The sequence below is a fragment of the Eschrichtius robustus genome, chromosome 1 (genome assembly GCF_028021215.1).
Source record: "Eschrichtius robustus isolate mEscRob2 chromosome 1, mEscRob2.pri, whole genome shotgun sequence".
Lineage (NCBI taxonomy): Eukaryota > Metazoa > Chordata > Mammalia > Artiodactyla > Eschrichtiidae > Eschrichtius > Eschrichtius robustus.
This window is the reverse complement of record NC_090824.1, coordinates 116,229,414-116,242,610: the sequence shown is the minus strand read 5'-3', so window position 1 is coordinate 116,242,610 and position 13,197 is coordinate 116,229,414. Positions and strand designations below refer to the sequence as shown.

Genomic DNA, 13,197 nt, shown 5'->3' with positions numbered 1-13,197 from the left:
CTGTGAGCACTAGAGGTGGGGAACACATGACCTTAGTGCTAAGGCTATTACGAACCACACGGAAGCTAATTAATGAAAAGCTATTGATTAGAGATCAGAAATCAGACTGGAGTACAGAGCCGGGAGGAAAGAAGGGAGGGGAAGGGACAGAAGGAGGGACAGTGACAGATGAGAGGCAGACAGGGAGAGGGAGAGACGGAGAGAGAGAGGAGAAAAAATATGATGGAGGGGCAGAGATGGAGAAAAACAGGTAGAGATGGACAAACATCAGAGAAAAATAGAGAAAATAAATGGGCATAATATTTTCTGTCCTTTTGGAGTTCTACTGTTTGGTTTTTCCTGGATTCCTGCAAAGGCTTTCTGTAATACAATTTGTTTCCTCCTAATTCCTTTTCTATGGACCGGTTTAAATGCAGACCCTTTCTTCCCACCAAGAGGGATCTCTACAGAATAGACCCCATCGCCCCAAGAGTTTGCTGTTTGCAATTTAACTGCTCCCTAAAGATTTGGGGGATTTTGTTTGAATTCTAGTTGATCCTCAGTTTAAAACCAAGTAAAGTATATGGCCCTCTGTATCTCAGCCTATAGAATATCACAGCGCTATCTCCAAGGATCTGTCCTGATCCAAAATTTTATGGCTTGTTGACTATAAATCAATTCTTTTTGGTGGCCCTAAGTTCATACTTCACTGAATTCTGTCCAGACCTCTTTCCATACACCTTCCTCTCCTTATTAACCCTTAAGTTCTGGTATGAATTATTCATGAAGTAGGTGCTAGTCTATTGGCTCTGCTGTATATGGATGAGTAATGGCTCAACCTCGTTTACTAAGTGAAAGGCAGTATTGGTTATTATATCCTCCTGTTGCCAGGCATATTCACAATGTAGACAATGATAAGTAAACAAATTTGTAAGCCCGTAAAGTGTGACTAAACTCCTTCTTGCTTTAGACAATCATGGGACTATCTTCTTGACAAATGACTTCCTGATGCATCATTGTAAGCCAGCTCAGATGACTGAGGAAATGCTCCCTTCCCACGTAGCCCAGGAAAGGCCTCCGCTAGCAATCCAGGCAATAAATCAAATCCTTGATTACATTCAGGCTGTCATTTTAAAATATTAACCTGCCATGCTCTGAAGACATTTTAATTTAACTGTAGCATTTAAATGTTATCTCCTATGGAGCTTAGTTTATGCTTAATTCATACTCAGCCCTGGGCTGAGCAGCACATGGCACAGTGGAGAGCCTTGGGCCTGAGGCACTCAGCGTGCCACCCCATCTGGGTAGCTGTGAATGCAACATGGGTGGCATACGCTTCAAAGGGCCAAGGCAATCACACCTCTGTAAATAACAGCATTATGAATATTGGGTGCTCATGTGTTAAAAGAGCTTTCGTGTACACTACCTCCTAACAATAACTTCATTGAGGCAAGGTGGGGAGTACTTTTTGTGCACAATGCCCACTGTGAAACTGAGATTCAAAGAGGTTGAGGGGTTTCCTGGAGGTCAAGAAGCATGCTGGATCCAGAACAATTCTGGAACTCAGGTTTATAAACTTGAAGGCCAGACAGCTTTTGGGTATAACATGAAATTACTCAAGTCAGTACTTTCCATGGACCCAGTACAGTGCTTTGCATATACAGGACACTCAGGAAATGTGGGTGGAATTTAACTGATACCCCACAAAGCAAGTGAAGCTGGTTGTTCAGTCAATACACGAGTAGAATGTTTAAACACCACTGCCGTGCCTATTCAACACCACCATGAACAAATGAGGGCGTGTCCACACTCCTACCACAGGCACTGTATTGACTAGACTCTCTGTTATTAAAATAACTCTTTACTCCAATGGTTAATACTGACACCAATCAAAAAAAAGATAGCCAATACATACCTCCTGCTGCCCCTCCAGGAGGGAATCAGCGTATTTTGTTTTTATTTCCTATGTTAGCAAAAGTGAGGCACCAAGGATCAACTGTAGAGTTCTCTAGAAAGCATAGTATCAACACATATATAAAATTTAAGTCTTCTAACTACAAAATGTCTTATTCAAATGGGCAGACTATACTGCCATTTTCTCTCTAGAACCCACTGGGAGAGACTGACTCCTTTTCCTCCTGAGGGAATGGTTTATGCTAAGCATAACCATTTCTTTAATTGTAGCACAGGAAAATAAATTGGGTCATAATTAATTATGAAATGATCGAATCCATAACTTACTAGGATCCAAGAGCAAAGATAAGGAGCACGTTAGATTTACGTAACACTATATCATTTTCAAAGTGCTTTCATATAGATTAGCGTAATTAATTCTCATGTGATATTTTAAAAATTACACATGTTTACAACCCCTCCTACCCCACATTTCTGCAAGGGCTTAATTGGTCATGTCTCTGTTCTCTGTAAACACTGTCCAGAGTGCCGCATTCTAGAATCACACATCCACAGTCTTTCGAAGATTAAAATTTCAAACTTCTTTTTTTAACCCATGGCAAGAGAGGTAAAATTAAAATTGAAATTACTTAGCATTAATCTTTTGGGGGCATCGAAGTGCCATTAGTGGGGGAACAATTAGGCTTTCAAACAAAAAAAAATTGAAAAATTACTTCACCTGCATTTTTGTCTTACCAGCTTTGTGACTGCCTGCCTGGTTCAGGTCAAGTGCACTTTTTCCAGAGGAAGAGTCTGAATGTGGGAAAAGACACACCTCTTTATTTCTACTTGCATCTTATTTTTGCCTTCACAGTAGGGGGCTGCTTTGTAGTCTTGGCTCTACTATAACCTGTCTAAGCTTTGATTTTCTCATCAGTAAAATGAGGGAGTTGGATAAAACCATGTCTCAAAACTTCGCCCAGTTTCAATTCTCTAAATGCTTCTTTCAGCAGTACTGCCTTCCTACAGCACCTTGTTCATCAGACTCCTCTTGGCCTCACTATCCAGGTTGGAACCTTTTCGGTATGAAAGTATTACTGCCATTTCTGCTCTAAGTCCTGAATCTCGGCACAAAGGATATGATCATGTTATTAATGCTACTAATTGTAAAAATACAACTGCCATTTTGGATATGCTTAACAAGTGACAGAAGCTCTATATACATTATCTCAACAAATATATCAGTCCTGGGAAGCACGTATTATCCCATTTTCTCCATATTAGAAAAGCTAAAGCTCAGAACTGAAGCAAATTGCCCAAAATGCAAACTAAAGCCATACGATGAATAAGCCGTCCTATTTTCAGAATGTCAGGACACATTTTTACACTCCGGTTCACAGGGCAGAACTGTCAGGGTAGTGGGAGGCCTGGGTGAGTTCATCTGCGACATGTACGCATTTTTCAAAATCTGCACATAAATTCACCATGAACTCATTTCCTCCTCCCGTATAAAGGAAGATAAGGTTGCAACTTTCACACTATTTTCATGGTCAAATGAAATCATGCACAGGTAGATTCAAAATAGTATTTCTAGAACCAGTGATATAGAACATCGATAATAAAAATGGAATCTTGGAGTTCAGGTAACTGGCAACAAAATTAATTACTGTTGAAAATTTAGGCACTCATTTTTTGATATTCTAGAAGGAAAATATGGAAAATATTTGTGAGCATGATTTCACTTAAAGCTCATAAATATTTTGTCAGTAAAGTGAAAAATGTGAAAAATATGATATATATATATATATATATATATATATATATATATATATATATATATATATATATAAAATATGTACAACCTGGTGCAATAAATTTAAATTTGAATTTCTTTTTCCTTGAAAAGGATGCTGTTTTAAAAATACATGTATTGTTGGTGCCTCCTATCAAAAGGAAAACAGGTATACAGTAAATTACATGAAAAACTGCCAGTTAGAATACTGATAACTCATGCTTCCACTATCCATTCCAGTATACTCAGCCCATGAGCCATGAATCTTTCTAGCCTGTCCAGTGGGAACAAACACTATTCCTGACGTGACTGAATACTGGGCACTGTCATAACTAGTTCTTTTGGGTGGACCTTACCCTGGTCTTGGGAAGTTTCCTCACATGCATGTACTTATCATTATTCAGCTGATTTGTCAAAGGGGGTCCTTTGCAGGATTATAAAACTAGAATATTTCTACTACTGCATTTCTTTAAATGGATGCTTTATTTCATAGATTGCAACTGAAAATCTATGGCTCACATACCTCCAGAGGTTGTACCTTGTTTGACATGTTCTGTGTTGGCTTTCATACTGTTTTATTTTGTTTTGCTTATCAATTAAATTCAAAGTTCCAGACTTTCTATTCTAGTCAAGAGGGAGTAACGGGGAACTAGAGATTCCCCCCACATGAAAAGTTAAAAAGTGAGCGAAATATATGAAACGTTGTTTCTCAATATACTGAAGATCTGTCAAAGAAGAACAGTGATTTCAAGGAGGTGAAAAGAATTAACAAGGTGAGCCTTACCATTACTTCAGCTTACTTCCCTGAGGGAGTTTCCAGGCCACTGTGCAAAGGGAAAACCCAGGTGGAGTCCACTGGACTCTCTGAGTTGGAAAGACAAGAGTTGAAAATCTGAAAAAGCCAACGTAGCTAGAAGTCACGGGGCATACATACTATCAAAAAGAAGAGAACTGAACAGAAAGAAAGCAACAATCTGCTACAGGGTCATCTTGAGCAATCAGCTGAGTAATAAGTGCACCCATGTGATGAAACTACCCAAAGCCAGGTTAGAAGCCACCCTTGAAAGAATTAGATGTCACAGTGCCCAACACTCACCAAGGCTAGAAATAGTGCTTGTGTCTACTGCAGAGACAAGAAAACCTTATCATTCACGAGTCAGTAGGCGGAGGACATGGACGAGTCTTGCTTCAGTACTGAGGAATAATTAGCCTGAAGTTGAGTGCTATTTCATCCCCACTTAACAAATTTTAAAAAGCAAGACCTACCTAAAGAACTATACGTTTCCATGTAACTTAACTGTGTCTCAGAACAGAGCTCAAGAATATTTAGAGGATACCAAAAGTATCCAGCAACTAAAAAGTAATATTTGCAAAGTCTGTCATCCAATATAAAATTACCAGGCACCTGAAGTAGCAGAAAAACACAACACAAAATAAGGGAAAAAAAATTATCAATCAAAATTGACCAAGAATGGACACACATGTTAGAATTGTCAGTCAAGGGCATCAAAACAATTGTTATAAGTATTGCATGTATCAGAAAGCTAAGTAGAGAAAGACAACGTCAGGGGAATGAGAAGGCAAGCCACAGACATGGAGAAAGTATTTTCAAAAGGCACATGTGATGAAAGTCTATTATCCAAAATATTCAAAGAAATCTTAAAACTCAATAATAATAAACAACTTGATTAAGAAATGGGCCAAAAAGCTTAACAGACACCTCACCAAAGATAATGAACAGGATTGCAAATAAGCAAATGAAGAGATGTTCCACATAGATCGTCTCAAATGAAACTCAAATTAAAACGAGGTATCATACGCGCCTACCGGATCAGCCGAAATTCAAAATACTGACAATGTCAAACGCTAGAGAGGATGTGGAACAAGAGGAACTGTTACTCACTGCTGGTGAGAACACAAAATGGTCCAGCCACTATGGAAGACAGTTCGGCAGTTTCTTACAAAACTAAACATACCCTTACCATAGAATCTAGCACTCGTACTCCTTGGCATTTACCCTAAGGAGCTGAAAACTTATGTCCACGTAAAAACCTGCATATGAATGTTTATAGCAGCTTTATTCATAATGGCTAAAACTTGGAAGTAACCAAGATGTTCTTCAGTAGGTGAATGAATAAAAACACTCTAGTACATCAAGGCAATTAAATATTATTCAGTGATGAAAAAGAAATGAGCTATCAAGCCCTGAAAAAAACCACAGAGGAACCTTCAATGCATATTACTAAATGAAAAAAAAAAAAGTCAATCTGGAAATGCTACATACTGTATGACTCCAACTATATGACGTTTTAGAAAAGGCAAAACTTTGGAGACAGTAAAAAGATCAGTAGTTGCCAAGGATTTGGCGAGGGAGGAGGAACGAATGGATGAAGCACAGAGGATTTTTAAGGCAGTAAAAGTACTTTGGGGGCTTCCCTGGTGGCGCAGTGGTTGAGAATCTGCCTGCCAACGCAGGGGACACGGGTTCGAGCCCTGGTCTGGGAAGATCCCACATGCCGCGGAGCAGCTGGGCCCGTGAGCCACAACTACTGAGCCTGCGCGTCTGGAGCCTGTGCTCCGCAACAAGAGAGGCCGCGATAGTGAGAGGCCCACGCACCGCGATGAAGAGCGGCCCCCGCACCGTGATGAAGAGTGGCCCCCGCTTGCCGCAACTAGAGAAAGCCCTCGCACAGGAACGAAGACCCAACACAGCCAAAAAAAATAAATAATAAATAAATAAAATTTAAAGAAAGAAAGAAAAAGTACTTTGTATGATACCATAACGATGGATACACGTCACTATACATTTGCCCAAACGTATAAAATGTAAAACACTATGAGAAAGGTAATGTCTACTCTGAATTTTGAGTGATTATCTTGTGCCAATGTAGGTTTATCAATTGTAACAATATACCCACATGCTGGTGGGAGATGGTGATAATGGAGGGAGGCTGTGCATGCGTGGGGGTAGCGGGTACACGGGAAATCACTACACGTTCCCCTCAATTTTCCTATGAACCTCCCCCCCCCCATAACATCTTAATTTTTAAAACAATTAAGTAGAGATATGGAAGATACAGAGACTCAATTTGAACTCCCTGACATGGAAAATAAATGTCTGAGATGAAAAACACAGTGGCTTGGATTAAGAGTAGATTAGACATTACAGAAGAAAAGGTCAGTGAATTTGAATGCCTAGCAATAGAAATAATTTAAAGTGAAACACAGAGAAAGAAAGGGGGGCAGAGAGAGAGGGAGAGAGAACATAAGAGCATCCGTGGCCTGTGGGACAACTTCAAGAGGCTTAATATATGTATAAGTGAAATCTCCAGAAGACAGGGGCAGAAAGAATATTTAAAGAAACAATGGCCAAAATTCCCCCAAATTTAAAGAAAACTGCAGACTCACAGGCCCAAGTAGCTCAATAAACCCTAAGCACCAGAAACACAAAGAGAATTACACCATGGCGCACTGTAATCAAATTGTACAGGTGAGTAAAGAAAACAAAACCTTAAAAGCAATTATGGGGGGAAAAAGACATGTACGAGGTGACAAAGAAGACAACAGATTTATCATTGAAAATAAGGAAGCGAGGCAAACACAAAGACAGTGGAACAATATCGGCCAAGTAAAGTTTTAAAAATGACATTCGGAATCATATGATTCTCTCAATAGATGCAGTAAAAGCATTAGACAAAATGCAACATTGATTTCTGATCAAAATTCTTAGCCTACTGGAAGTAGAAGATGGCTGTCTTAACTGGAAAAGATGCATCTGCAATAAGCCCAAAGCTAATATCACAGTTAATCAAGAAAGGAACGTCTTCCATAAAAGATCAGGAACAAGGCCAGGATGTCTGCTCTTATCACTTTTACTTGGCATTATACTGGAAATCTTAGTCAAGGCAATAAAGCAATCAAAACCGTATCAGGCTTTCTTTTGTGTGAAAAATGATAAGCCAATTAAAAAATTCACATGAAAATAATTCAAAGGTTCTAAAATAGATAAAATAACTTTGAAAAAAAGAAAAAGTTGGAGGGCTAGCACTACCTGATTTTAAGACTTTATTTAGTATAAAGTGTAACTATAGTAATCAAGACCATGTGGTAGTGGCATATACATGGAGAAAAAGATCAGAATAAAAAATCCAGAAACAGAAATAATCTCCACACATATACTGAAAGCTGAATTTTATAAAAGGTGCAAAAGCAGTTTAGTACAGAAAGGATAGTGTTTTCAAAAAATGGTGCAGGAACCATTGGATTTCCATATGTGAAATAAAGAACTTGGGTCTATAACTTATACCACATTAAAAATAATCACATCAAAATGTATCATAGACCAACGTGTGAAACATAACAATATAAAACTTATACAAATAAAAACACAAAAAAATAAAAATGGGCAAAATACTTGGATAGTTAACTAATGAAGATACATGGATAGCATATAAACAGATTCTAAGATGCCTGAAATCATTAGTCATTAGATAAATACAAAATAAAAGCAGTATAAGATAACAAAACACATGTATTAGAACGGCTAAAATCCAAAAGACTGGCCTTACATTGGAAGGATTTGTATGCCCTGGAATTCCCATACATAGGTGGTGAAAATGTATATAGAATGGTACAAGCACTTAGGAAGAGTCTTAAAAATTAAACATGCTCCTAATATATGTTCCAGCTATTCTAGTCTTAGGTATTTATTCAAGAGAAATGTAAACATATGTCCATACAAATATAAGTGCTCCTAACAACTTTATTTTTTAATAGCTAAAAACTAGAAACATACCAACTGGCCATTGAAGGTGACTGCGTAAACAAACGGTTATATTTTAATACAATGAAATGCTACCTGGCAATAAAAAGAAATAAATTATTGCTCATCCCTACAACGTGGATGGATCTCAAAACAGCTATGCTGAGTGAAAAGAACCACACAAAAGAAGGACGCATGCTGTAAGATCTATTCACATAAAATTGTAGAAATGCAAAAAAAAAAAAAAAAAAATTTCTATAGCACCATAAAGCCAGCCAGTGATTGCCTGGCATGGGAGGGCAGTCAGGACGGATGGCTTCAATGGGGCAGAAAGAACCTTTTTGGGTTGATAGATATGCTCATTTTCTTGTCTGTGGTGATGGTTTCATGGGGTATACATATGTCAAAACTTAAATTGTACAGTTTGAAATGTAGACTTTTTTTTTTTCCAATTATACTTCAATAAAGTTCTTTTTAAACTTTCACATCTCCAGCTTCTCCTAAGAAACTGGAAACTCTAGCTGCATTGCAGCTGCAGGACTGCATGGCAGTGGAAACTGTCTCTTTCCCAAGTCACTTGCTCTCAAGTTTGCCACAGTCCTTGTCCCTCCCCTTTGTTGCCGTTATCCTACTTTATTCACTTACTTGACTGCCTTAGGAATAAGAATTTATGACTATCAATTGATTTCTTATCTTCTCTAAACAAACAAAGAGATATTAAAATGGTTTCTCCCAGCAGTTTGAAGTAGAAATCATAGAAAGCTCTTAACTTTTTCCATGGTACTCTCTGTTATTGGGTCCCAACTGATTTTCCACACCCTTTTCTTAACACTCCCTTCATCAGCCAATATACATGTGAAATTCTGTATTTTATATATACTCTTGTCCACATTCCCAAACAAGCTGTATGTGTTGAGTCTGCTTATTTAGCATGTTTATGAGATCCATGTTTAAACTATTAACAAAGAAAGAAGGAAAGAAAAAGAACAGTCTGCCTTTAAACTCACAGTTAGGGCTTTTCATCTCTACCAAATGGTAACTGGAAGTTATCTTCTCTCTCTCCAAGAAGGGGTAATAGAAAGAAAAGAACCCTTGACAAAAAAAATGATTTCTTGCTGTTTGGTACAGGATATAAGAGGTTTAAAAATAAATGACCTTATGGAAAATGAGAGGTTTTAAAAGTTATCATCAGTAATTTCATCAGTACAGGCTGGTGTAGCTGTAATGGGCCAGGTGATGCCCAAAATCTTTCTATTGTCTTGAGTCATCAATCTTCAGATGTCAAGCTATTGCTGAATCAAGCTTGTAAATTCCTTACTATATTGGGTCATAATCTTTTTTTTTTTGTTCTCCTGCAAACTCACCCTAGCTGTGCCAACTTTTTTGTTTGCAATATTTTTTTTAAATTCACTTGCTTCCCAAGATGAAGAATAAATAATAAATATTATGAGGTTACTGAGTTCATAAAATTACTTTCACATTTTTTTATAATTTATGCATAGATACAATTAAAATATGAGATAATTACTGCTTGCATATTTTGCATGCCTGTCTTAAATTTATCCTGAAATATTTTAATATTTGTAATGGTTTCATTATTTACTTACAAATAAAACTTCTCATCCCATACTGGATTCAAGTTTCCAAAAATGGTTTTAGTTCTTCTTTTGTTCTTTCCGACTTGAACTGTAACATATGGGTCACTTGACCCTGTTTTGTCTTTTGCCTGCAAGCCTTGTGCAGAAACCACTGAAATAAACCAAATTCAAACTTTTAATATAAAGATTTCCTCAGAAACAAACAAAAATGATAATGAAGGAAACATTTTCTATTTCGTTGTCCCCTTGGTTTGCAATGCAACCCCATTGCTTTCATTTTCATGAGCAACAGGACTTAACAAAATGTTTAATAAAAGAATGAATCACGGAACATTAAAACCTTCCTTTGATGAATATTTGCTTTTGCCTGTAATGAACAGTAGTGGTATACATACATATGCATATTAGCTATATACTCATATATATCACTGCACCATGTATAGATAAATGAGAATGCACATACAATAAGCAAATTACCCAATGTAATTCAAAGGTCTGTGATTTAAAATGTATTTATTTATTTATGAATTTACTGTCAGTATTGGTCAACTCAACTCAGTAATAGAAGCTTCTTTATTTTACCTTTTGAATACAATATGAGTAAGTTAAAAGGCGTGGTAAATATCCACATGTAACATATGCAGCTGCTGTTACCTACAAGCAACTTCAGAAGTTCAAGTTATTAGACATCACTAAACTCAGACTGCTGAATCAAGAAGGATCAAATGAATGAGGGATATCGATCCAGGAGTAAATAAAACAATATTTGTTTTCTCATTAAGAAAAACTGACTGAAGAGATTACTGGCTACTCGTGTCATCAGTAGCAGGCAGCAACAAAACTAGTCTCTTGTAAACTGCAGCGTATTGATGAGTATATTACAAAACAGAACTTTCTTCCTCTTGAAGAGCTTTTGATTAGAACAAGACATAGACTGAAATGATTTCAATTATCTAGTACACATTTCAGAAATTTGAAGTACCAATTCGACTTCAATATTGACAAGATTGAAAAATTCTATTTATCCTACCTATAACTATTAGTAGCAGTGATTTCTAAGACATATAAAAATCTCAATATGGAATGAAAATTTTTAAAAAGACTTATTTTTACCTGTAATGGTTATTTTTGCTGACCACTTAGATGTCCCGTCCAGTACACTCTGTTTGGCCGCCTTTGTGTACTGCACAAAATCTTCTTTAGAAATCTGAAACATTTCCTGAATTACTTCAAACACTTCTGGCCTGTTTGTCTCCCTGATCTTCATTCTTTCTTTCATGGCTGTTATAATGGTCTGAGTCTTGTCTTCCGCACCATGCTTAGAACTCTTTTCTGCTGCTCCTATAATAGAAAAATAAACGGTGATGTACATATACATGAAGTTACTTTTTGAGGGACCAGGAGAGGGAGGAAAAAAAAAGGAAGAACATGAGAATGAATGAATGCTTTCATTGTGAGGAGTCAGGGTGGCTTTTTCAAAAAAATATCAGGGGAACAAGCTCTATGTTGAGACTAGCCCTTGTGTTACTGGCAAGGAAATGGACCTCCACGATCCCAGTTTTTTCAGTTGTATTACTGAAGTGAATTACAGTTGTGCAAATATTTGGTTTGAATTTTTGAAAACAAATTTCAAAACCAAAAGGAACGCACACAATCAAATCTGTTATATACCACACATATTTACTCACTGAGTAACCAAAACAAAATTGAGAAACAGACTGGATGCATACAGCAAATGTCACTTGAAAATCAATATTTCAAATACTTGTGTTCATCTAAAGTACCTAATTATTTTTAATTGATGAAATTTGTCATAATGAAAAGCTTAAATTTTTCCCTGCAAAATAAATACCACCACTATTTGTTATATTGAAATATAGGGTACAATTTTACTTGGAATGAAAGTAATTCTGCTATTTAAAAAGGATGTGGAAACCACTGGGCTGGACTACCTCTACCTCACGGACCACAGACTTGAACTCTCATTCTGTGACATGGCCATAGTTTTAAACAGGCTGAATTTTCACTTTCCACTCAAAACTCTGTTTTGTTTTCTAAGACTGTTTTTTCATGATCGGTCTCAACTTTTTGGGCACTTTTGTTTATAACACAAATCCTAGCAATGAAGGATTTCCAAAAGCCAATTCTTGGGTCCATCACCTTCTCCAACTACTGGCCGGATAGTCTTATGTGGCCTCTGGGTTGCTCAGTATTCCACAAGCAAATAGTGGACCCTGATTCCAGCTCTCATGTTTCCTTACTGAGTTTGAAGTAGGAAAGCAAAAGCCCATGTATCAGGGTCTATAGGAACTGTCGCTGCTGAAACCAAACACTGTTTGATACAGAAGCAACTGAGATATAATGAAAAGAAGAAGAAAATTGTGTCTAGAGGTGGTCATCATTCCAACTTTTATCTCCATGACTGTAAATACTGCCCAACTTGTATTATACTTTTTGAAATATTGTATTTCTGAAATAAGCATACTAATAGAGTTTAGAGACTGAATGTGATAATTTATCTGTACAATTCCTATCACAAAGGATAGCCTCAGTAATGTCCTTTGAGTCTACTTCTGTGAATGTTATACCCAATTTAAGTACAGAAGCTAAGACAAAATACAAAAAGTCAACTCTGAACTTTCCTCGTAATAAATTCATCTAAAATTTAACAGCAGTATTTTAGTGAACATCTTCATTTATTTGAAAATAAAACATTTATTTTCTAAAGTAGAAAAAAATACATTCATAGTAATCAAGGTATAATTAGAGTACACTAAAAGAGATGAAAAATCTATTGGCAGAAAGAGCAGTTTCCCTGTCTTTACCTTTTTTTTTTTTTTTAAGCTTTGAGAATTTATACCACATTTTAAAAAAATACTAAAAATTAATGTATTCCATTTAAGATATAATTTGAAAGGACAGTCTAAATGCCCTAGTCGTCTGTTAAAGCATGCCCTCAAACAGCTACACATTTGTGAATTGTGCACCTTTAAGCAATTAAGCATTTTTGTAATTTGTCAGTGATGGTTTAGCTCCACAGAACATTAATTCTTACATGGTAAAATTAGCTTAGGCTACACTATATAGTTACAACTCCCCAAAAGGCATATTTTACTTCAAGTATTGGAATATTCATTAAAAAGAAAGAACAGCAGTGCCTTGAAAAAGTCACC

The 13,197-nt window shown here is 36.7% G+C and overlaps 1 protein-coding gene across 2 annotated transcripts in view; it reads right to left on the bottom strand.

The window, feature by feature from the left end:
• UNC13C (unc-13 homolog C) overlaps positions 1–13,197 on the bottom strand; it is a 589,653-nt gene that overhangs the window by 353,547 nt on the left and 222,909 nt on the right. For both annotated transcript variants that reach the window (XM_068536284.1, XM_068536278.1), the window contains 2 exons: positions 11,138–11,365; positions 10,034–10,175 (listed from right to left, as the gene is read on the bottom strand). In XM_068536284.1, coding sequence (XP_068392385.1) covers positions 10,034–10,175; positions 11,138–11,365 — 370 coding nt within the window. The remainder of the gene's footprint in view (positions 1–10,033; positions 10,176–11,137; positions 11,366–13,197) is intronic.